The sequence below is a fragment of the Leptonychotes weddellii genome, chromosome 11 (assembly GCF_054177405.1).
Source record: "Leptonychotes weddellii isolate Sample4059 chromosome 11, ASM5417740v2, whole genome shotgun sequence".
NCBI classification, from domain to species: domain Eukaryota; kingdom Metazoa; phylum Chordata; class Mammalia; order Carnivora; family Phocidae; genus Leptonychotes; species Leptonychotes weddellii.
In genome coordinates, this window is record NC_138379.1 from 62,711,196 (window position 1) to 62,733,036 (window position 21,841).

The following is a 21,841-nucleotide window of genomic DNA, read 5'->3' on the forward strand; positions in this document are numbered from 1 at the left end:
TATTTCAATTTTGTTAAGAGTGTTCTTATAATCTGTTGCATGATCAGCTGTTAGAAATGTCCTTTCGGCTTTGAAAACACATGTATATTCTGTATTGGTTGAGTAAAAAGGTTAAAAAAGTTATATATGGGTTATCGGACCTTTTACTAAGTATGTTTAAATCATGTTTTTCAAATCCATTGTTACCTTACTTTTTGTCTATTTGATCTGTCAAATTTTAAGAAAGAGCTTTACTATAATTGTGGTTTTGTCCAATTCTTATATTTGGAACAGTTTTTGTCTTACAGATTTCAGTGTTCTGTTGCTTAATGCATTGAGGTTCATGGATGTTATATCTTCTTGGTACATTATAGGATTTAGCTTTATAAAAGATCTCACAAGTATAGGTTAATGTGTTTTTTTGTTGTTGAAATTCTGCTTTGCCTGATATTCATATTGCCATCTCTGCTGCCTTTTTAGTTTAACTTTAGTCTGTAATGTCCTTGTTTATCCCCTTTGTAACGGAAGAAACTCAGTCTTTTCCTTTCTCTGTAGGGAGAAACCCAGTTCTTCTCTTCTATGTCTTTCTTCCCTCTGTGCCTTTATCTTCACAGAGAACATTTCACTTCTGATGCTTCTGGTCATCAAATGTGTGAAGGTTTTTCCCCACCAAGCAATTGTCTGTGACACCAGCTGGGTGTCCTACAATTTAACACAATTCTGACACCGCCTACCTGGTGATGGCACGAGGTCACACAGGTGAAGGGCTCAGCCCCACAAGCCTGCTCCTCCTGCCGTGTTAGATGCCAGGAGCAAGCCCAGGTTGCTGCCTGTGCTTCGGACCGCTGTAGATGGCAGGTTCCAGCGCCCCCCACCTAATTTGCTAGAGTGGCTCACAGAACTCGGGGAAACACGTTTATCAGGACAAAGGGGAAAGGCTACAGGTGAACAGCCAGATGGAAGAGAGGCATAGGGCGAGGTGTGTGGGAAGGGGTGCTTGGCTTCCAGGCCCTTGCCAGGTGGGCCAGCCTCCCAGCACTTCTTGTCTTACCAACCCAGAAGCTCTCCAAACCCCGTGTTTTGGGGATTTTTTTATGGTGGCTCCATCGTATAGGCATAAGGGACCATTAATAGAAGGTGGAGCTGAAAATTCCAAGCTTCCAGTCATGGCTTGGTCTTTGCAGTGATCAGCCCTCATCCAGGAGCCCACCTAGAACTGCCTCATTAGAACAAAAGGCACTCCTATCACCTGGGAAATTACAAAGTTTTCAGGAGCCTTGTGCCAGGAACCAGGGTCAAAGACCCAGATGTTAGAGCAAAAGATGCTCCTGGTGCTCTTATCACTTAGGAAATGGCAAGGATTTTAGCAGCTCCGTGCCAGGAATCGGGGGCAGAGACCAATATATATTTTCTATCATCTCACACTCTTGTTTTGAATTTTTTTATATCACATTGTGTCTCTTGTAAGGAACATATGGTTAGATTTAATAATATACCTCAATTGGAGAGTCTCTGCCATGAAAAGGAGGATCTATTTATTTATTTATGCTAATATTTGACCCATTTTGATTTCCCCAAATGTACGTCTGATCTAATTTTCTTTTTCCTCATTTTCTCTTAGAAGTTTTACATCCTATTTTATAAGTTGTCAGTGGACTTTTTTTAAAGATTTTATTTATTTATTTGAAAGAGAGAGAGAGACAGCACCAACAGGGGGAGGGGCAAAGGGAGAGAGAGAAGCAGACTTCCTGCTGAGCAGTGAGCCCAAGTGGGGCTTTCTTTCAGGTTTGTTCTTCCCTCCTTCCTTCCTTTTTCTTTCTGTGTGTGTGTGTGTGTGTGCGCGTGTGTGAACGTTTATAGGATTTTTTTTTTTTATCCTTGGAATTTACAAATTTGTCAGGATAACTTTCTAGGTATGGATTCTTTTGCCATGATCCTTCACATCATTTGGTGAACACTTTTACACTAAAGATTCAAATCTCTTCAACTCAGTGACATTTTCTTCTATTTCTTTGGTTAATGATTCTCCACTCTTTTGTTTCATTCTCATCCCCTAGAAGGATCCTATCTTTTTCTTTTCTCTCATAATTTCCGTTGTCCTGAGGACTTTCTTGAGTTTTCTCACTTTTATTTCAGCACTGATTATGTTGTTTTTACTGCCTCTCCTGGGATTTTTAGTACTGGCAACCATGTCAGGACCCTGAGATCAGGACCGTGAGATCATGACCTGAGGCAAAGTCAGACGGCTAACCGACTGAGCCACCCAGGTGCCCCTAAAGGTCATTTCTAAATAGGAATTTGATAGGAATAAAATGCATTGAGCAATCCTAAGGTCAACGAAATACATTTATAGAGTCCCAAAATGTATGAGTTCCAGTGTTGCTTTTTTTTTTTTTTAAAGATTTTATTTATTTATTTGACAGAGAGAGACACAGCGAAAAAAAAAAGCAGGGGGAGTGGGAGAGGGAGAAGCAGGCCTCCCGCCAAGCAGGGAGCCCTACGTGGGGCTTGATCCCAGCACTCTGGGATCATGACCTGAGCCAAAAGAAGGCAGACGCTCAACGACTGAGCCACCCAGGCGTCCCCAGAGTGTTGCTTTTAAAAAATGGTTTTTTTTCCTTGTATAAGTGGATTCCCCTATAATGGCTAACTTCTTTAAAATATCTTTTCTAACTGAAACAGAACATTTATCCAGATCTTTCTTTACTGAGTTACACATGTATATAGTTTAAAAAGTCATTTGGTTCCTTATTGCTGTTATCAAAAAACAAGTCTCCTGTTCCCTCCCCAGTTTTCCATTCCCCAGAGGCAATTCTTCTGGTATTTATCTCTCTATCTCTAAATAACATGCTTATCTTGCTACTTTTTGATTTTTCAGTTTTAAGCATTATCTATTGGCATCCATCATGGGTTACTTTTTCTGCCTTCACCACCTCATCCCCACCAGACACACAGTCCCACACACACATACACACACACACACACACATACACACAGTCCCATACATACACATACACACACACATGCACACACACCCACAGTCCCACACACACACACAGTACCCCCCCACACACACAGTCCCACACATACACACACACACACACAATCGTACTTCGCATTCTTCCATCCTCTCAATACACTGTAATTCTGATTGGATCAGCATTCTGTTTGCCTCGTTATGACTTGATAAATGCTCCTCACCTCTGAGCCATAGAGCATGCTGTGATGACTCTTCCTTTCCTATAAAACGTTTTGTCTTCTCCTGGAGTTAAGAACTCTAGTATCTTAACTATAATTTTTAAAAGTTTTCTTCTTCACGGAGAAATTTCCTTCCAAAACTGTCTTTCTGCTTGTATTTGACCTAGTTGTGTGAACTGCTTTCCTCACACGTCTGTGATCCCTGACTGCTCACTCCCAGTGTAGGATGGCAGAGTCAAAGCTGACAGGAAGCTCCAGTGTATACACAAGGTGCTTGTTGACAGGGGGCTTCACGGCGTGTCGTCAGCCTAGTCTTGCTCAGTCTCTGTCTCAGGCTGATCAGATTCTAGAGAACACTCTTCTAAATTCTCCTGCTTAGAGGGTGTAAATTGGGCTGCCGGCATTTACCCCCTCTACCTAGTTGGGTTGCTTCTTGGCTTTCTCTATTGTTCGCTGCCATTATCTTTGTCCTCGTCGGTTAAAAATACCCCTTTGCTTCATTTTAGTGGGATTTGGGAAGGAAAAATGTTGATGTTCATCCATCTTCAACCAAAAGTCTTATTTTTCTCTACTAAATCATTTACTTTTGATTCTGCAACTTATATCTTAGTCATTGATCTTGTTCATAGAATCTTATCAAATCCTTCCTAAAAATCTGCATGATCTGCCAGTTTTTTTAATCTGCCATGAAAGTCATATTTTCAAAGAACCGAGACAGATGGATAATAAAGCATAACCTCTCACATCTAATTCAGAAAAATCCTTTAAAGCAGTACTCTATGTGGGCATCTTTCTTAAACTTTTAAGTGTTCTTTCCCTCTGAGATATATTAATTCACACTCACAACTTTACTTCCCAGTTTCTTGGTTTAATACAGTTTTAATTATAATTTGTAAAACATTCTAATATAAGTCAATATATTGGTAGTTTAATAAATTGTAGTAATGTATACTTTTTTAAGATTTTATTTATTTGCGAGAGAGAGAGAGTGCAAGCAGGGGGAGCAGCAGAGGGAGAGGGAGAAGCAGGCTCCCCGCTGAGCAGGGAGCCCAACGTGGGGCTCGATCTCAGGACCCTGAGATCATGACCTGAGCCGAAGGCAGCTGCTTAACCAACTGAGCCACCCAGGTGCTCCTAAATTGTAGTAATGTATTCTTTTTGCACATTGAAAATTCTTTTTTTTAATTTGGTTGATTCTCTTGCCTTCTGAATGGCCCAGTCTATACCCCCATTATTCTCCCTCCACTCTTTATTCCCACCCACACATATTCCTTTCCAGAGTAATCAAATCTGATAAGTTGTACTTCCTAGTTTCTCTGAAGAAGAAACAAAGTGAAATAGACCTGGGGTAAAATCCTGATATTTTACTTTGAAGGTAGATCCTGAAATGTTAGCACAGTGCTTAGTGTTTATAGGAATTCACTGAGTGATTTTGAAAGGGAGGAAGACACTAGGAAGGGAGGGGGGGAGGGAGGGGGGAACGGGGAAGGAAAGAAAGGAAGGGAATGATTCCTTTGAGAAACTAATTAAGCTGCTACTGAGTTTAGGCAAAGATTAAAAATGCCACCATGTAGGATATATCCACATATACTTTTTACAGGACAATGTTTATGAAAGGTCACTTACAGTAGTTACAAGTTAAAGTAATATGTGTGAACCCAGGCCTGTACCTCACGGACTAGGCCCACTGCCCATGTAAAATGGAAAGTCACTGGAGGGCCTTGAACAAAGCGCTGACATTCTCTGAGTTAGTGTTTTAAAAGGCTTACCCCGGTTGCTCTGTGGAGAATAGACCACAGCAAGGCAAGAGCAGGAGGGACAGACAAGCTAAGCTGTTGCAGTCATTCAGGTGGGACATGACAGTGATTTGGATCAGGTTGGTAGAGGTAGAAATAGTAACAAATGGGTATATTTTGACAGAAGCACTGACAATATTTAGAGATCGTGGATTGGATATGTGGTGTGCATGAGCGAGATGGGCAAAGGATGATCCAAAATCTCTTCCCCCACTGTTTGGAAGGATAAGATTGTCATTTATTAAAATAAGGAAGACTAGAGAAAAATGCAAGCTTGGTTTGAGATGCCTGTTATACATCTGGCTGAAGATGTCAAATAATTAGCTGTATATACAAGTCTCCATGCAGCTTTCTGCTTCCCCACCCTGAGGGTGGGGCTTTTGTGTTTGTGGTCACCTTATGGCCGCAAGATGGCTAACCGCCTCAATCATTACATCTCCTTCCAGAATGGGAGCAGAGGAAGTGCAATGGGGAAAAACAAAAGAGCACATGTCAGCATTTTATTTTGGCTTCTTCCAGAAGTCAAAGCCCCAAGAAACAAGGATTTGGATGCAAGTGGTTTATTTGGAAGATGAAAAATGTGCTATATTAGTTTCCTCTGACTGCTGTATAACAAACTTGGTGGCTTAAAACAACCCAAATTGATTCACTCACAGTTCTGGAGTCCAGAAGTCCAAAATCAGTATCACTAGGTCAACATCAAGGTGTCTGGAGGGCTACGGTCCATCCAGATGCTCTGGGGAAGAATCTGTTCCTTGCCTCTTACAGCTTCTGCTGGCTGCCAGCATCCCTTGGCTTCTGGCCACATGTCTCTGACCTGTCAAGCCAGCATCTTCACGTCTCTTTCTGGTTCATCTCCATATCCCTTCTCCTGTGTGTGTCACATCTCCCCCTGCCTCTTTCTTAGGGCACACCCAGATAACCTAGGCTCATCTCCCCATCTCAACATCATTAACTTATGCAGAGACTTTTCTTCTAAATGAAGTAGCATTTATTTATTTATTCCAGAGATTCAGATGTGATATCTTTGGGGTCCTTGTTTCGGCCTACCACCTATGGGACTAGGGAAATGAAATAAGGAAGGGCAAGTTATGAAACCAGCTACCACTGAGAGTGACTGGAGCGAAAGCCTAATGGGGAGACTCTGGAACCCAGTCTAAAGCACAGCCCTCAGAGTTATCCCATCCAGGGAGCAAGTGAGTATTTACACACCAGTAACTGACAATCACAGGTTGAAGATTGCTCCTGGGAGGGCTTCAATTTCCTGTTACTTCTGGCCTACCATACGGGTGGCAAAGAAGATCCCCAGTGGCAAGAGGAAGGATTCAGGCAAAGAAATGCAGGTTGTCCCCTGGAAATCAGGCTGAGTGTCCCCAAGTGGTAAGTGTGAGGGCTGGGTAGGCACCAAGGGCAACTGCTCTAGCTCTCTCTGGCTGTTTAATACCTATCACAGGCCAGATTGTGTGCATGGCCATGCCTAGCTCCAGGGGAGACTGGCCAATATGGCTGTGTTTTTAGCTGGACACATTTCCACTCTGAGTAACACTGAAGATGTCTTATGGAAGAAAGGAAGGGTGGGTGTTGGGTAGGCACCTAGCCCCGTAGGAGATAAGAATGGAATCAGACAAGTGATAAAGATGACTCAGACCAAGGTCTTATCACTGGATAGGGTGAGAAGTGATCAGAATTTAGGACATTTATTGGAGGCAGTGCCAATAGACCTGGTGTTCTGGAGTTTGAGGGAAACACAAATCTCAGATCGTGAGGGTTTTGATCTTGAGCCACTATAGCAGTGGGGCCAATTAAAGAGATAGGGTGGACTGGAGTGGGAGCAGGTCCATGGTGTGGGGAGTCAAGTGCTGTTTTGAATCTGAGAATTTTGAGATGCCTATAGACATCCTGTGGGGATGTCGGTGTTGAATGGTAGTTGGATATAGAAGTCTGGAGCTCAGAACTCAGGCTGCAGAGAGAGACTTGGAAGTTAGAAGAAAACAAGCGGGCATTAGAAGGTTCATTTCCAACATTCAGGAAACAGCATATTTTCTGTTTTCCTAATATTGGAAAAACAGATTTTATCAATGTTTACCTAATTCTTTGCTGTTGGGATCCAGTGAAATAGCTGGCTCTAGTTTTGAAGAGAACAGGGGTTAAATGGCTATCCTCATTTGTGCTAATACTGCAGTCTTTCAGCAAAGAGACCTTTTAGCAAGAGGGAATTTTAATTGTCCTAGAGATTGGCTTATAGAATCCAAGCTAACGCATATGTAGTTTATTATTAATTATACCGTGGTTCTCTGTATTAATTTGAAATAATATTTCAGATATAGAAGTTTATGGGGAAAGTGAAGTTACCTTTATTTCTAGATAATTATAAAAATCACCTGAAGAAAGGGTTGGTGCTTGCTAATATTTCAACTGTCTTCTTACATCATTCAGTCTGTGAACCAAGATGTTACTCAGAAGAGGAATAGTCATTATAGAAAAAGTTTTAAGAAAAAGTTTATCTGTAATATAGGTATTTAAAAGAATGGAGCACTGGGTGTTATATGCAAACAGTGAATCATGGAACACTACATCAAAAACTAGTGATGTGAAGTATGGTGATTAACGTAACATAATACAATTTAAAAAAATGTAAAAAAAAAAAGATCCTCCATTCTTTTTAGAACATAAAAATTGTGAGATTTTAAATTTGTATGTACCTAGAATTCTGGTAAAACATTGATAGGGACTTGGAAGCTATCACATTGCATTTTATTTCTATAAATGTCTTTCTTTGATGATTTTGATGAAGGCTCTAGAATAAGGCCTTGATAAGTACATGTAAGCATGCTTTTTGGGAATGGTGGGATTTATACTCCTCCACATCCCAACATTAAGCTTATTATAGATGAGTGAGCAGAATGGACTGAGTATGAGCCACCATCTCAAATAAGCAGTAAAAATAGGCATTGTAAGGCTGCTAAGTCAGCACACATTAATGAGGACAGTAAATAGCCTTTTTTGGACAATGAGAAAAATGCTTGAGAAAAGCTATTTTTAGCTATAATTTGGTAACTAATTTTGAATGAGGGCAACAGTGAAATTATGACCGAGGAGTCATAAAGTAGTAAGCCTTTCCCCTTTACTGTCTTAGGGGGAGCAGGCTGACATCACAGACATGTCTAAGAAATTGGGTTCTGGGGCATCTGGAGTCTCTCCTATTTGGTTCTATTTAAGTTTCTGGTGTGGTACAGTATTTGATATACAGAATAGGGTCTATGAGCCACCACAAAAAAGTTAAATTATATTGGTATAACTAAATATATAGTAATATAACTAAGACAAATAATATGTTGCTACGTTTTAGAATGAGTTTCATTAAAATATTTTGGAAAAGTTAAGACCTAATATGACGGCTCATATTGCCCATTGACCTTTTGGAAACTCGTTTTCTTAGTCTTCCATGTTGCGTGACAGTCTTCTCTTTCTCCTCAGCCTATGCTTTCCTTTCTCAATCCCTCCGCTTCCTCCATGATGACTTCCATATTTGTTTTTCGAACCCCCTCTTCTCTCTCTCAAGCTCAAGATCCATTTCTATTCTGACATCTTTTATGTCCCCAAATGAACTCACTTTGTTTTTTACAGACCTCTTTCTCCATTTCTATTTTCCAGGTTGATGATGGGGAGGCTGCCCCTACATCCCCCTTGGCCCAGGACAATCACTGCTTTATACCTTTGTCCTGGCATAATTATCATTAGGGCCCCTTCAACTTCCAAAATTGTCCTGGTTTGGATAATTGATCACATGGTCACCATGGCCGTCTGTCTGATGAAGGTCTGCCCTTGTAAGAACCAGCCTGTAAGCCCATATATAAAAGGACTTTGGAGTAACGTACATGTCCATGTACCTTACTCCAGCTCTTTTTACTCTGAATGACTCTCTATTTTCCATTCTCCTGTCCCCCCAACACACTGACCACCACTACCGCCATTTATCCATTAGCTTTGTATTTTGCTCTCTTCATGTATTTTGACTCTAGGCTCCTCAGATTTGTACATCACCCTGCAAGTCTCAGTGTGCCCCCTTCCTTCTGGTTTGAGACCTCTCTCCTGACCCCACAATCCTTCTCTTAGGAATTGCCCCCGGGGATAAACCCAGTAATCAGGGCCTGGGTTTGTATGTCTTAAGTAGTGTATCAGACACAATCCACCCAGTCCCTAAAGCTGGAAGACTTAGAGGACTTTTTTCCTTTTTAGTGCCTCCATCAACTTTTCTAAAATTGGAAAAATAAGATCTACTTTACAGGATGTTGTGAGGATCCATAAGAGGAAGAACAGGAAGGTAATTAGCATAGTGTTAGTCAGCGTTTGACTAAAGGAAGAAATGAAAATATGAATAATGTTAGTGCCCAGCTCTGTGAAGAAGGCTAAACTAAGCCTTTTGTATTTCATTTTAAAGTTCATTAGATTTAGGAGCAAATACTGATGCTGTGGAGACCAACTGCTCTTAATTATCTCTGAAAAACTGAAGAAGGGAAGATATACTAGAAGATTAGACTACTGAATTTCAAAAGGAATATTAAATTTGACAGAAAGCTGAGTTGGATGTAAATCTGAGTTGGACCAAGTCTTTGGGAAGACTCTGGAAGGGATTCTGGGTGGTTTGTGAACCCAGGACTCAGCATGGATGCATACTAGATCAGCTTTGGCTCACGGGGCTGATATGCTGGTGCATGAGGGAGCATATAGATAGAATCTTCCTTGGGTTTTGCCGTCATATTTTACAGGGCTTTTTGTGACATTCTTATGGGGGGAAAAAAAAGAGAAAAGATTGTAAATTTAATTAAGTGGATTAGAAACTGATTATAGGAAAAGAAATTATCACCAGATCCCTGTCACTCTGAAGGGCTTGATAGTGGAATGCCATAGAGCTCTGTCTTCCATCCTGTCTTGTGTGACATTTTACAGTCACTTGTAGGGGAAAAAAAAAAAATATATTTATATATGAAACAAGTAATGCTTATCAGATCTGTAGCTGACACAAAACTGAGAGGTATAGTGAATATATTTTCTGACAGAAACAGGATCCCGAAACATAAGCTCCTTGAGGAAGGCTTCAAGTTTGTATTCAGTACCTTTCCTTTCTAGTCCCCAAAATGCTGCATGTATTCATTAGTCTCGTACTGTACCTGCCTTGCAAGTGTCTCTATGCATAGGTCATGTGTCTCTGTCTTCCCACTTCCTCACACAGTGGGCAGCAGTCGCTGAATGAATGTTTGCTTCATTAAAGAACCAGTGATGACCACACACATTGAGAGGCTGAATCTATCACTCTGAAATGTAATAAGGATAAATATAAAGCTCTGCCCTTAGAGCACCGCCCCCCCCTCCAAGATGAAACAAGCACAAGATAGTGGCTTTGTTTGTAGCATGCATGAAAAAGGTGTTAGGGCAAGAATAAAATCACCTTCAAATGGTATCATATACCGCTTTGCCCTTCCCCTTCCCAAATTCAAAGCTAAGGTGATCTTCATCAGCTCGAATAAAAATACATAGCACCTGCAACAAAGGATGTGAGAGTCCCTGTCTAAACTGGTTAGACCATACCTGGGGTCTTCTGTTAAAGTTCTGAATGGTACATTTCAAGGAGGAAATCAACATAGGAACTTGTTCGGTGGAGAGCCACCAGGATTAGGAAGGGTCTGAAAATCTTACCATAGTCATTCACTTTTTCATTCATGCAACAAATGGTATGTTAAGCATCTAGTATTTTCCAGGCAGTAAACTAGACGGTGAGTGGTGGAGGAAAAAGAAATCTCCATGAGCAACTGGAGGAAATAAAGATACTTGTGGAAATAAAGACCACCCAAATGACAACAAATGAAGCCTATTTATTCAAAGCTTGCTATAGCAAGGGAGTCAGCAACCATCACTTACATGTGACAGAGGCTCGAAGGCCGGGTGGGAAAGTTTTACAGTAAACAAAAGAGAAGGCTTTGGGTATGCTTTCATTGGATGGAGGCTGTTACTGGGAAGCCGGACACAGGATTAGTAGAAGCGGGGCATCCCATGTGATTAGTCTAGGGAGCGTAATCGGCTTTCTCCAGTTAGTCCTGAGTTGGAAGTGGGGGCAAAAATTAAGGAAGCTATCAGTCATTGACTGAGTCCTGACCATTCTAGGACTGTTGCTATAGAGGTTGTGGGTAAGAGTCTGTTATCATATGTTCTGGCCATTGTCTGTTTGAATGTTCAGTATCTACTATTGAACACTGAGAAAACTTGGAAGAATCTGGGATGACTGATAACTGTATTTGACATTGATAACTGTATTCAAGTACTTTAAGGTCTACCGTGTTGAAAAGGCATTTATTTTGCATGGTCCCAATGGATCAGATTAGAACTAGTGGGTGAAAAACACTTCAAAATAAGAAAGAACTTCTAAAACTCACTGCTATCTAGATACAATCTCAGACAGTGTTTACCTGGTAAAGGAGAAATTCAGACCTAGGCTGGGTGACCTCTTGGCAGTGATATTGTGAAACAGATCACAAGCCTTGGCATGCACCAGAATCACTTGATATCTTTGTTGGCGATGCAGAATGGCCTCTGTCCTAGACCTGCTGAATCTGATCAGTGGGGCATCAGAGATGATTCTCTTATGAAACGTTGTGAAAGACATGCAAACACTGGATGGGTAGCTGGACAATGTGACTTGTAAAAGTTCTTCCACCCTGAGTCTAATATCCTAATTTTTGCATGACATAGTCATAATCAGTAAAGAAACCATTTGCTCTTTTATTTAACAATATTGATTGAGTAGCTTCCATTATGTTGCACTCTACTTTCAGCCTATATTTTAATTCCATTAGCATGGTGCGTTCCTACTTGCTGAGGAGATAATGATGAAAAGAGCTCATTTGTTCATTTTTCAAAAATTTATTGAGCATCTGCTATGTGCTGGAGCACTGTGCTGAGCTCCAGGGAGATGGTGATGAAAAGGCCCGATATAATCCTTTTTCTTTCAGAGCTTACAATAGCAGAAAAAATAGAATATATTTATAGCAAAGGTGATACATGTTGTTATGAAAAGAAAATGGTGTGAAAACGATTCTTTTTGTTCTGCTGTTTTTCCCCACATCCTAACTCCAATTAAAATTCGATCAACTTATTTACAGAGGAATTAGTACTTCCTTTCCTCAGGTTTGTTTTAAGTTTTAAGTAAAAATGGAGAGCCTTTGGGCCTTAGTCCAGGAATGCTAGAAGTCTTCAGAATGGCACTTTGTACTTAAAAGCTCTCTGCTGTCAGAACTGGTGAGTCCACTGGTGAATAAACCGATCAAAGGGACATCCTTCGTTCAGGTTGACTGGGCATTTTAGAAAGTGATTCTGGAAAATCTGAGTTCTTTGGATTCTAATACCTCTTCCTAACCCTATTGCAATGGAGCTAATTTATGTTATATTTTTCAAGCGAGTTCTTATTCAAAACATCATGTCTTTTGCTGTGTGGTACACAGAAAGGAGCTAAGGATGGGAAGCAGCTGCCTAGGATCTAGACCTGGGTGTCCCACTAATTACTGTGTGACCTTGACCTCTCTGGGCCTGAGGTTTTTCAGAATGCTAAATGATCCTTAATTACCTCTAAAATTCTGATTGGGTGAAACTAAATGGAGAAGATATCATTTCTCACCTGCCTTTTCCTCCTGCCTTCCTCCCACCTACACAAATATATTAGAAGCCCTGTCACCACCATTGAATGGATACTGAAATAACTCGCTTTCTAATCTGGACATGTATGTGTTCCTTAGGCTGAAATCTGAGGCTTCAACATCTGCCTGCATGTCCAGTTTGAATAACTGGACTTAGTCCAGGCCCCTGTGGAATACGTCAGCTTCTTTGATGGAGAACCCTGCCCTGGGAGCACCCCACAATCTGTCCTCACAGCTAGCATGTCTATAAATCTAGCTATTACCAAAGGTTTTGTTTCAATTATAAATAGACCCTCTGAGACCCAAGATATTGCCCCTTATCCAACTAATAGTATCCCCATTATCTAAAGACTTACAGTATTCTGCCCACACCTGCCTGATCAGATTCCTTCCAAAGGGATACCAGCCAGATGGCGCTAAGTTCCCCTCCTGGAGGAGGGGCACTGTCGCCCAGCTAGTACCCTTGAATCAGGTCCTTCCTAGCCTGGGGTTGCTCTTCTATCCCTGATAGGCACGGTTTGAGTCCCAGTTTGCCTGCCATCAAACTTATTCAAGCTATGACAGACATAGGTACATGTACATTTACACAGAGCATTGAACCATTTTTCATAATTCCAATTTTCCATAGAATCAGCCCACTCTAAAATTGTTATTTTATTTATTTTTTTTTAGCTAACTTTCTTTATTGCCACCTTGTTTCTGACATAATCTGCACATGTGTTTTCATTTTAGGACTTCCTTGTCTAAGTCAAAACTTCTGGCTCTGGGAGACCCATGCGCTACCACCTACACTAAGAAGAGAATAGAAGCAGGGGCTTTATCAGTATATTGCATTATATTATGACAGCAACTATACTTTAGACAATGTCATTTTAAAACATTTAATGTATAGTCACTGTTTACTCTGAAATTAGCTTTTAGGTTTAGTGTAAAATTTAACCTCTGGCTTTCAAACTTCTTCTTATTTAAGTAATTAAGGAATTTGAGGGGAAATAATTTGAGGAAATTTTTTGAGGAAATAATGATCACGCTATTCAGAGCAACGGAATCATTTTCTTGTCATATTTCACTCTTTTAAAATGTGTTTCACTTTTTGACCATTGGCAGAGCTTCTCCTTGTGAGGCCGAACTTCAGGAATTAATGGAACAAATTGACATCATGGTAAGCAACAAAAAATTGGATTGGGAAAGGAAAATGCGGGCTTTGGAGACACGATTAGATCTTCGGGATCAAGAGTTGGCAAATGCACAAACTTGCTTGGATCAGAAAGGTCAAGAGGTACTGAATATATGTGTTAATTGTTAATTCCTCAGACAGTTATAAATAATATTCTACCAGGATATGTTTTTCATTATGTATACTTTTTATCAGGCATCAGCGGTAGCCTTTATTGCTTGGAATTCTGTCATAGTGTGCTAAATGTCTTCTATCAAATAAGTGATGATTGGAGCCTCAACCCATCACAATTTGCTGACGCAGACAAACACAACGTGTCAATGCAATCTAGAAAAGTAAACAGACATTCAATATATATGTGAAATAAATATGGTTTGCAAACAAAGATATCAGTGCTTTTGCAGCTGTAGAAACAAAGTAGTTGTCCAAACCGTGTCTTTGGAAATGGCTGAGTTCAAGCGCCTCTTCGAATCTACTAGGAGAATATTTCCTGAAAGAAGTGAAATGTCAAGATGTGATTGCGGGACAGGGGAGAAAAGAGTTTGGTGAAGGGGTGTGTTTATATGTGGGCACCCTCCTAAGAGGAGTGCCCCCAGCCCCTGCAAGATTGCTTACAGCTCGTCAGTGACTAGAATGTACGCGTGCTCTCAGGCTTCCAGAGGAGTTCCAGAAAACCACATAGTTGACCTAATGCAGACTTCTGTCTGTGAATTTTTCTTCTGGGCTAGGCCTAAGAGCAGTATTTACTTAAATCATATACTAAACCATCATCAGTCAACTCGTTTTTCAGCCATCTCTCTACCTTTGTTGGCCTCCCAATAGAACTTAGCTTTTGACATCGTCAACTGAGTTATTGAGTTATCGGCATCTGGCTGCCCTTCATAGTAGAGGCAGGTCATCAGACCTAGAATATGTAAGAGACTATTCTCTTGCTTCCATATCTGGGATGACCCAGATGCGTACACAGGTACCTCCTGCGCTTTTTGAGCAGACAAATTCTGCAAACCAAACCCCTGAGAACTCCTCTGACGCATCACTCTTTCCTTTTTAAAATGGTCTTCTAAAAATGTAGCCATTACTCCATAGTGCCACCGGGCAGAGCTCCGTTTGAAGGCAGTGGAGCCCCAAATAAAGCTGGACTGGATCCGTGAGGCTCTGCCCGTGTAACAATGACATGGCTGCCTGAAAAGATAATACCAAGTAAATTCTAAGCCTTAATTTAAACTGTGATGGAGACACGGATCTTTTGTCAAACATCCACACTGCCCTGTCCTAATGTGTACCCAGTGGAATGGCATCAGCAACGTGGGGCTTTGTGACTTTAATTATTAATAGCTATTTTAAGAACTGCAGTACCAATGTTTATTTTTGTTTGGGGACAGCAGTTTTATTTAAATCATGCTCGTCCTTTGCACATTTTCTGCCTTGGTCAGACAAAATTTAAGAAAAATCAAAATTAAGTTTTATTCTTGCTGCAGGTGGGGTTACTTAGACAGAAGTTGGACAGTCTGGAAAAATGTAACTTAGCGATGACGCAAAATTATGAAGGACAACTGCAAACCCTAAAAGCTCAAGTAAGGAAACTTATTGTAATTTAATCTCATTTGATGATTTAACACATTTTGATATATGTTTTCACATATAAAATTATATCAAATTTATGTATTTATAAGTTGTATTAATTTTATTAAAATGGATTATTTTCAATACAAGTAAAGTTCTTATATTTTAATGATGGGTTATATGTTTGACCCTGTCTTTCACTGTTTTATTAGATTGTTTCTTTTATTACACTGTCAGCTCTTTATCCCTTTAACTGTTAGCATAGTGCAAGACTATTACCTTTCTACTTATCAAGTGACTTGCTAATTAATTGTATGATAATAGTTAGCAATGTGAACAACAAAAATAACTTTGCTATTATGAAATAGATAATTGAAAGGACAAAACTGGTCTTTATTACTTTGATACTGGTAGGACTGTTTCATAAATGATAGGTCTTCTGAATAGGGATACTGATTCCTTTCTTACTTATTCCTCTACCTCCTCACTGTGCTGGCAAGCCAAACGTTTTCTCTCTCTTATCACAAATAATACATAGGGCAATCATCTGTGCATCTCAGATCTAGTGGATGTTATGTCCTTGCTTCACTTAATAAGTGAATCAATGGGAAATACAGTTTGATTATGAAATTTTTGAAGTGCAAAGATTTCATAAGTGATAATACAATTAAATGAGCCTAAAGTAGTTAATTCTTTCTTAAGTACCTTCTCAGGGAGGTCATCGGCCATTAAGATTGGATATGAAACATTTGATGCCACTTAATAAGTATAATCTTGTAAGACTAGCTAGCTCTTAAATTTAGACATTTTGCCTGCAATTCAAATAGCTGCCACTAGATGGTAGCTCGAATTATGAAACTAAACGGTTTTTCCTAAGACTCTAAGCATTTAATGCTTAACTCAATCAACCTTGTTTTTTTCTGTAATGATAAAGCTCTAAAATAGCAACATGTATATTAAATCACTGTATTGTTCGGTATAAACAGAGACACCACGATCTGGAATAAGTTTGAAAAAAATACAGAAATGGAGATACAAGTGAATTACCATCTCAAAATTATATTTAATTAGTTCAATCACTGCTTACCAGATCTTTAATCTCTGGGTTTTTTTCACGTCTGTTGTTAAAAAGTTGTGAGACTTGTTTACAGGTGCTGAGCAATCATGTAATATATGAATCCCTGCCGTTTGATGCTTTGCAGCTCTATTTTATTACTTGGCTGCTGGCTAACCAACAAATATCCTTACGGCAATTTCACAAAAATGTGTTCTGTGGAATGCTAATATTGAGAGTTTTGGAAATGCTGTTTACTTCTCTGCTCCTGGACATTTACAGTGCATATTAGCATATTACAGGCTGTGAAAAGTCTTGCTTTAAACAAATCCATTTAGCTTTTTTAATCCATCATTTTTCAAAACATATTTGACCATGGAACTCTATTTTTTTAAGCTAAAACCTGCTTATACTGTAGTACAGTATTACAGTGTAAACACTGTAAATAGCTGTTTCATAGAATGCACTTTGGAAACACTACATTGTTCTTAAGAGAGCAGCCATCTGCTTCCACTGCAGTTTTCTGCTTCTCTTCTCGTGTTAAAAGAAAGGAAGGAAGAGCGTTAGGGAAAGAGAGTGGAAGAGAAGGAAAGAGGGAAGGAGGGAAAAAGAGAGAACTGGTTTGCATAATAGCTCTTAATATGTCATTCTTCTAACCAGAAAATGCTGTCTTGTGGCAAACATGCTTTGGTTGCTGCTAGCTCACTCTACTGATTCCTTCTTTGAAATTCCTGGTTTATTTACAGTTTCATTTTCCTAAAATATCTGAAGGATACACTTTACCACACTCTTCTTTGAATAACTCAACTCCATCAGAACTTTCTCATAGAAATTGCTTCCTTTTTAAAAAGATAGCATTTTCTTTTCCTTCTAACCATTATGAAACTAGGATTAAATTGTGTATATATTTGAGATTTTCACTCCTGGAAAGATGGAATAGATGCATCAATTGAGATAGCAGATTAGAAAGCCTGGACATTATCTATAAAATGATATATGAAGACTCTGAGAGTGGAGGGAGGAAACAGGCCAACTAAGAACTTGGTACCCAAAGAGCGACATAGTGATGAGTTCCCTGGGATTTCTCTTTGCCTCTTTTATCCCAGTGTGGGTTAACAGAGAAGCTGACAACCCAGACGCTCCAAAGGGCACAAACAAACAAAAAGAATCCCAAGGAATGCCTGCTTTCTGCAGCCAAAAGACCCAGAAAAAGACAGCCTAGCAAGATTACACACTTAGATAATAACTGCTCTACTACAGCCAAACACTACAGAAAAAGACTTCAGCCCCAAACCCATCCCTCCCCTCAACACAGACTGAGTAAACAGCCTCTCTCTCACTAGCCTGTAATGAGGTAGTCCAGGCTTCCCAGCCTGGGTGGTGTGAGAGAAAACTTGAGTGGAGAGCCAGGAATTTCATGACCACCAAGTTTTAACAAGGCCCTCCCCAGCCCATGGTGTTAGTGGAGGCCATGTGGAGAGCCAGGACTAGTATGCCCATTTGGTGGTGATGAGGCAACCCCTTCCTCTCTGAATGGTATCAAGGGAAACCTAATAAGGAGTCAGGCCACTCGCCCTCACTACACTTTCACTGAAGGACATGTGAGAAGCAGTAACAAGGCACCTACGCCCCTCCAGTCAAGGTGGTATCAGTGAAGACTAGTGGGGATCCTGAACTCCCATCCCACTCAGCAGGGATAAGGAACGTCTCCCTTGGGTTACCAACTGAGGCCAAGAGCTGAACTCCCCGTCCCCTGAAGGCAGTGATGAGGCATCGTACCACTTTCCTTGCCAGAATGCCATCAGAAAAGGATGGCTGAAACACAATCCCTAAAGGAACTCTAGTGTCTCATAGCACAATACCCAAAATGTCCAGGTTTCAATAAAAAATCACTCATCACACCAGGAACCAGGAAGATCTCAACTTGAATGAGAAAAGACAACCAAGAAGTGCCAACACTGAGTGAATACAGATGTTAGAATTATCTGACAAGGATTTTAAAGCAGCTGTTATAAAAATGCTTCAGTGAGCAATTACAAACGTACCTGACACAAATGAAAGCTTTAGCAAAGAAACAAAACTATAAAGAACAACCAGTTAGAAATTTTATCTCTGGAAAATACAATAACCAAACTAAAAAAAAAAAAAATCAGTAGATGGGCTCAAAAGTAGAATGAAGAGGATGGAGGAAATAGTCAGTGAACTTAAAGATAGCAGAATAGAAATTACCCGATCTGAACAACCAAGAGAAAACAGACTAAAGAAAATGAAGGGGTGCCTGGGTGGCTCAGTTGGTTAAGCGACTGCCTTCGGCTCTGGTCATGATCCTAGAGTCCCGGGATCGAGTCCCGCATCGGGCTCCCTGCTCAGCAGGGAGTCTGCTTCTCCCTCTGACCCTTCCCCCTCTCATGTGCTCTCGCTCTCTCTCTCTTTCTCTCTCTTTCAAATAAATAAATAAATCTTTAAAAAAAAAAGAAAAGAAAAGAAAATGAAACTAAGGGACATGTATGACTATAACAAAAGATTGGAAATTTGTGTCATCAGATTCCCAGAAGGGAGAAGAGAGGGGGACTGAAAAAGTATTCAAAGAAGTAATGGCCAAAAAGTGTCAAAACTTGGTAAAAGACATAAACCTACAGAATCAAGAATCTGGGTGAAATTCACACAAGATAAATACAGAGAAACCAACAAGACACGTCGTAGGCAAAGTTCTGGAAACTAAAAGACAAAGAAAAAAATCTTGGAAGCAGCAAGGAAGACATAACACCTTACCTATAGAGAAAAATCAATTGAGATAGCAGATTTCTCATCAGAAACCATGGAGGCCAGAGGATTTGGAACACTTTTCAGTTGCTGAAAGAACATAAATGTCAACCCAGAATTCTATGCCTAGAAAAAATATCCTTAGGAATGAAGGGAAAATCAAGTCCTTCTCAAATGAAGGATAACTAAGAGAATTTGTCACCATAAACTTACCTTCAAATAATGGCTAAAGAAGATTCCTTTAGCGGAAAGGAAATGGCAAAGAAAGAATCTTGAGACATCAGGAAGAAAAAACAATGGAAAGAGTTTAAAAATGGGTAAATGTAATACTATCCTTCTCTTTGAGTTTTCTAAATTGACAGCTAAAGCAAAATTTATAACAATGTCTAATGCGGTTCTTAATGTATGTTGAGGAAATACTTAAGACAATAATATTATGAATGGGTCAGGGCAAAGGGACATAAAGAAAAGTAAGACTTCACAGGACTCCTGGGTGGCTCAGATGGTTAAGCATCTGCCTTCGGCTCAGGTCATGATCCCAGGATCCTGGGATCAAGTCCCACATCGGGCTCCCTGCTCAGCAGGGAGCCTGCCTCCCCCTCTGCCTCTCTCTCTCTCTGTCTTTTATGAATAAATAAATAAAATCTTTAAAAAAAAAAGTAAGACTTCTGCATTTCACTTGAACTGGTAAAATGTTGACACCAGTAGGCCGTAATGAGTTACGTATATATAATGTAATACCTAGAGCACCAATTGAAAAAGCTATTCAAATGGATACATTAAAAAACATAGATAAATCAAAATAGAATTCTAAATAATGCTCAAATAACCCTGAAGAAGACAGAAAAGCTAAAATAGAGAAACCAAGAACTGGAAAACAGAAAAGAACAAAAAGAGTAAGGCTTAAGCTCTAATATATCAATGATTACATTAAGGGAATTGTCTAAATACATCAGTTAAAAGATGGAGATTGACAGAGTAAATTAAGAAAATATGACCTAACAATATGTTCTGTTCCAGAAACTCACTTCAGACATAACTATATAGGTAAGTTGAAATAAAAAGGTAGAAAAAATACCATGCAAATATTAATCAAAAGAAAGCAGAAGTGGTGCCAAGATAATTCAGTGGAGAAACAATAGTCTTTTCAACAAACAGTAAAGGAACAACTGAATATCTACATGTAAAAAAATTAAGTCAGACCTAAACCATAGACAAAAGTTAACTCAATGGATTAAAGACCTAAATGTAAAAACTTAATCTATAAACTCTTAGAAAAAAACATAGGAGTAGATCTTCATGGATTTGGATTAGGCAATGATTTCTTAGATTTGGCATCAAAAGCACAAGAAAAATCAGATGAACTTAACTTCACCAAAATTAAAAAACCTCTGTGCTTCAAAGGACACCATCAAGAGAGTGAAGAGACAACTCACAAAGCGGGAGAAAATATTTACAAATCATATATCTGATAAGAGACTAGTATCCAGAATAAAAAAAAAAAAAAACTCATACTAGTCAATAATAAAAAGTAAATGACCTAACTTTAAAATGGGCAAAGATATGAATAGACATTTTTCCAGAGAAGGTATACAAGTCCAATAAGCATATGAAAAAAATGCTCAACATCATGAGTCATTAAGGAAATGCCAATCAAATCATGAGATACCCATTCACACTGACCAGAATGGCTATAAGCAAAAAGATGGACAATAGCAAGTGTCGATGAGGACATGGAGAAATTAGAACCCTATACGTTCCCAGTAGTACTGGGAAATGGTACAGTCATTTTGAAAGACAGATCGGCAGTGCCTTAAAAAGTTAAACTCAGAGTTTCCATATGATCCAGCAATTCCATTCCTAGTTGTGTACCCAAGAGAAATAAATACATGTATTCACACAGAAACTTGTACACAAGTGTTCATAGCAGCACTATTTGTAATATATAAAAAGTAGGAAGAACCCAAATGTCCATCAATTAACAAAGGGTTAAACAAAATGTGACATATCCATGCAACGGAATACTATTCAGGCACAAAAAGGAAGGAAGTATTGATCCATGCTACAACACTGATGAACCTTGAAAGCATTATGTTAAGTGAAAGAAGCCAGACACGAAAGACCACATAATATATGCTTCCACTAATATGAAATGATCAGAATAGGCAAATCCATAGAGACAGAAAGTAGATTAGTAGTTTCTAGGGACTGGGGGCAGGAAGAAATGCATAATCATTCTAATATTCTGGGGTTTCTTTTTGAGGTAATGAAAATATTCTGAAATTAGGTAATATGATGGTTGCACAACTTTGTGAATATACTAAAAACCAATGAATTTTATATTTTAAAAGGTGATTTTTATGGTAGGTGAATTATATCTCCATTTTTAAAAAAATTTATTATGTTATGTTAATTACCATACATTACATCATTAGTTTTTGGTGTAGTGTTCCATGACTCATTGTTTGTGTATAACACCCAGTGCTCCATGCAGAGCGTGCCCTCTTTAATACCCATCACCAGGCTAACCCATCCCACCACCCCCCTCTCCTCTAGAACCCTGGTTGTTTTTCAGAGTCCATCATCTCTCATGGTTCATCTCCCCCTCCGATTTCCCCCCCTT

General features: G+C 39.5%; 1 protein-coding gene across 1 annotated transcript in view; it reads left to right on the forward strand.

The window, feature by feature from the left end:
- Window positions 1-21,841, forward strand: part of DEUP1 (deuterosome assembly protein 1) — an 80,420-nt gene that overhangs the window by 5,213 nt on the left and 53,366 nt on the right. The window contains exons 3-4 of the mRNA XM_081799015.1: window positions 13,769-13,940; window positions 15,317-15,412. Coding sequence (XP_081655141.1) covers window positions 13,769-13,940; window positions 15,317-15,412 — 268 coding nt within the window. The remainder of the gene's footprint in view (window positions 1-13,768; window positions 13,941-15,316; window positions 15,413-21,841) is intronic.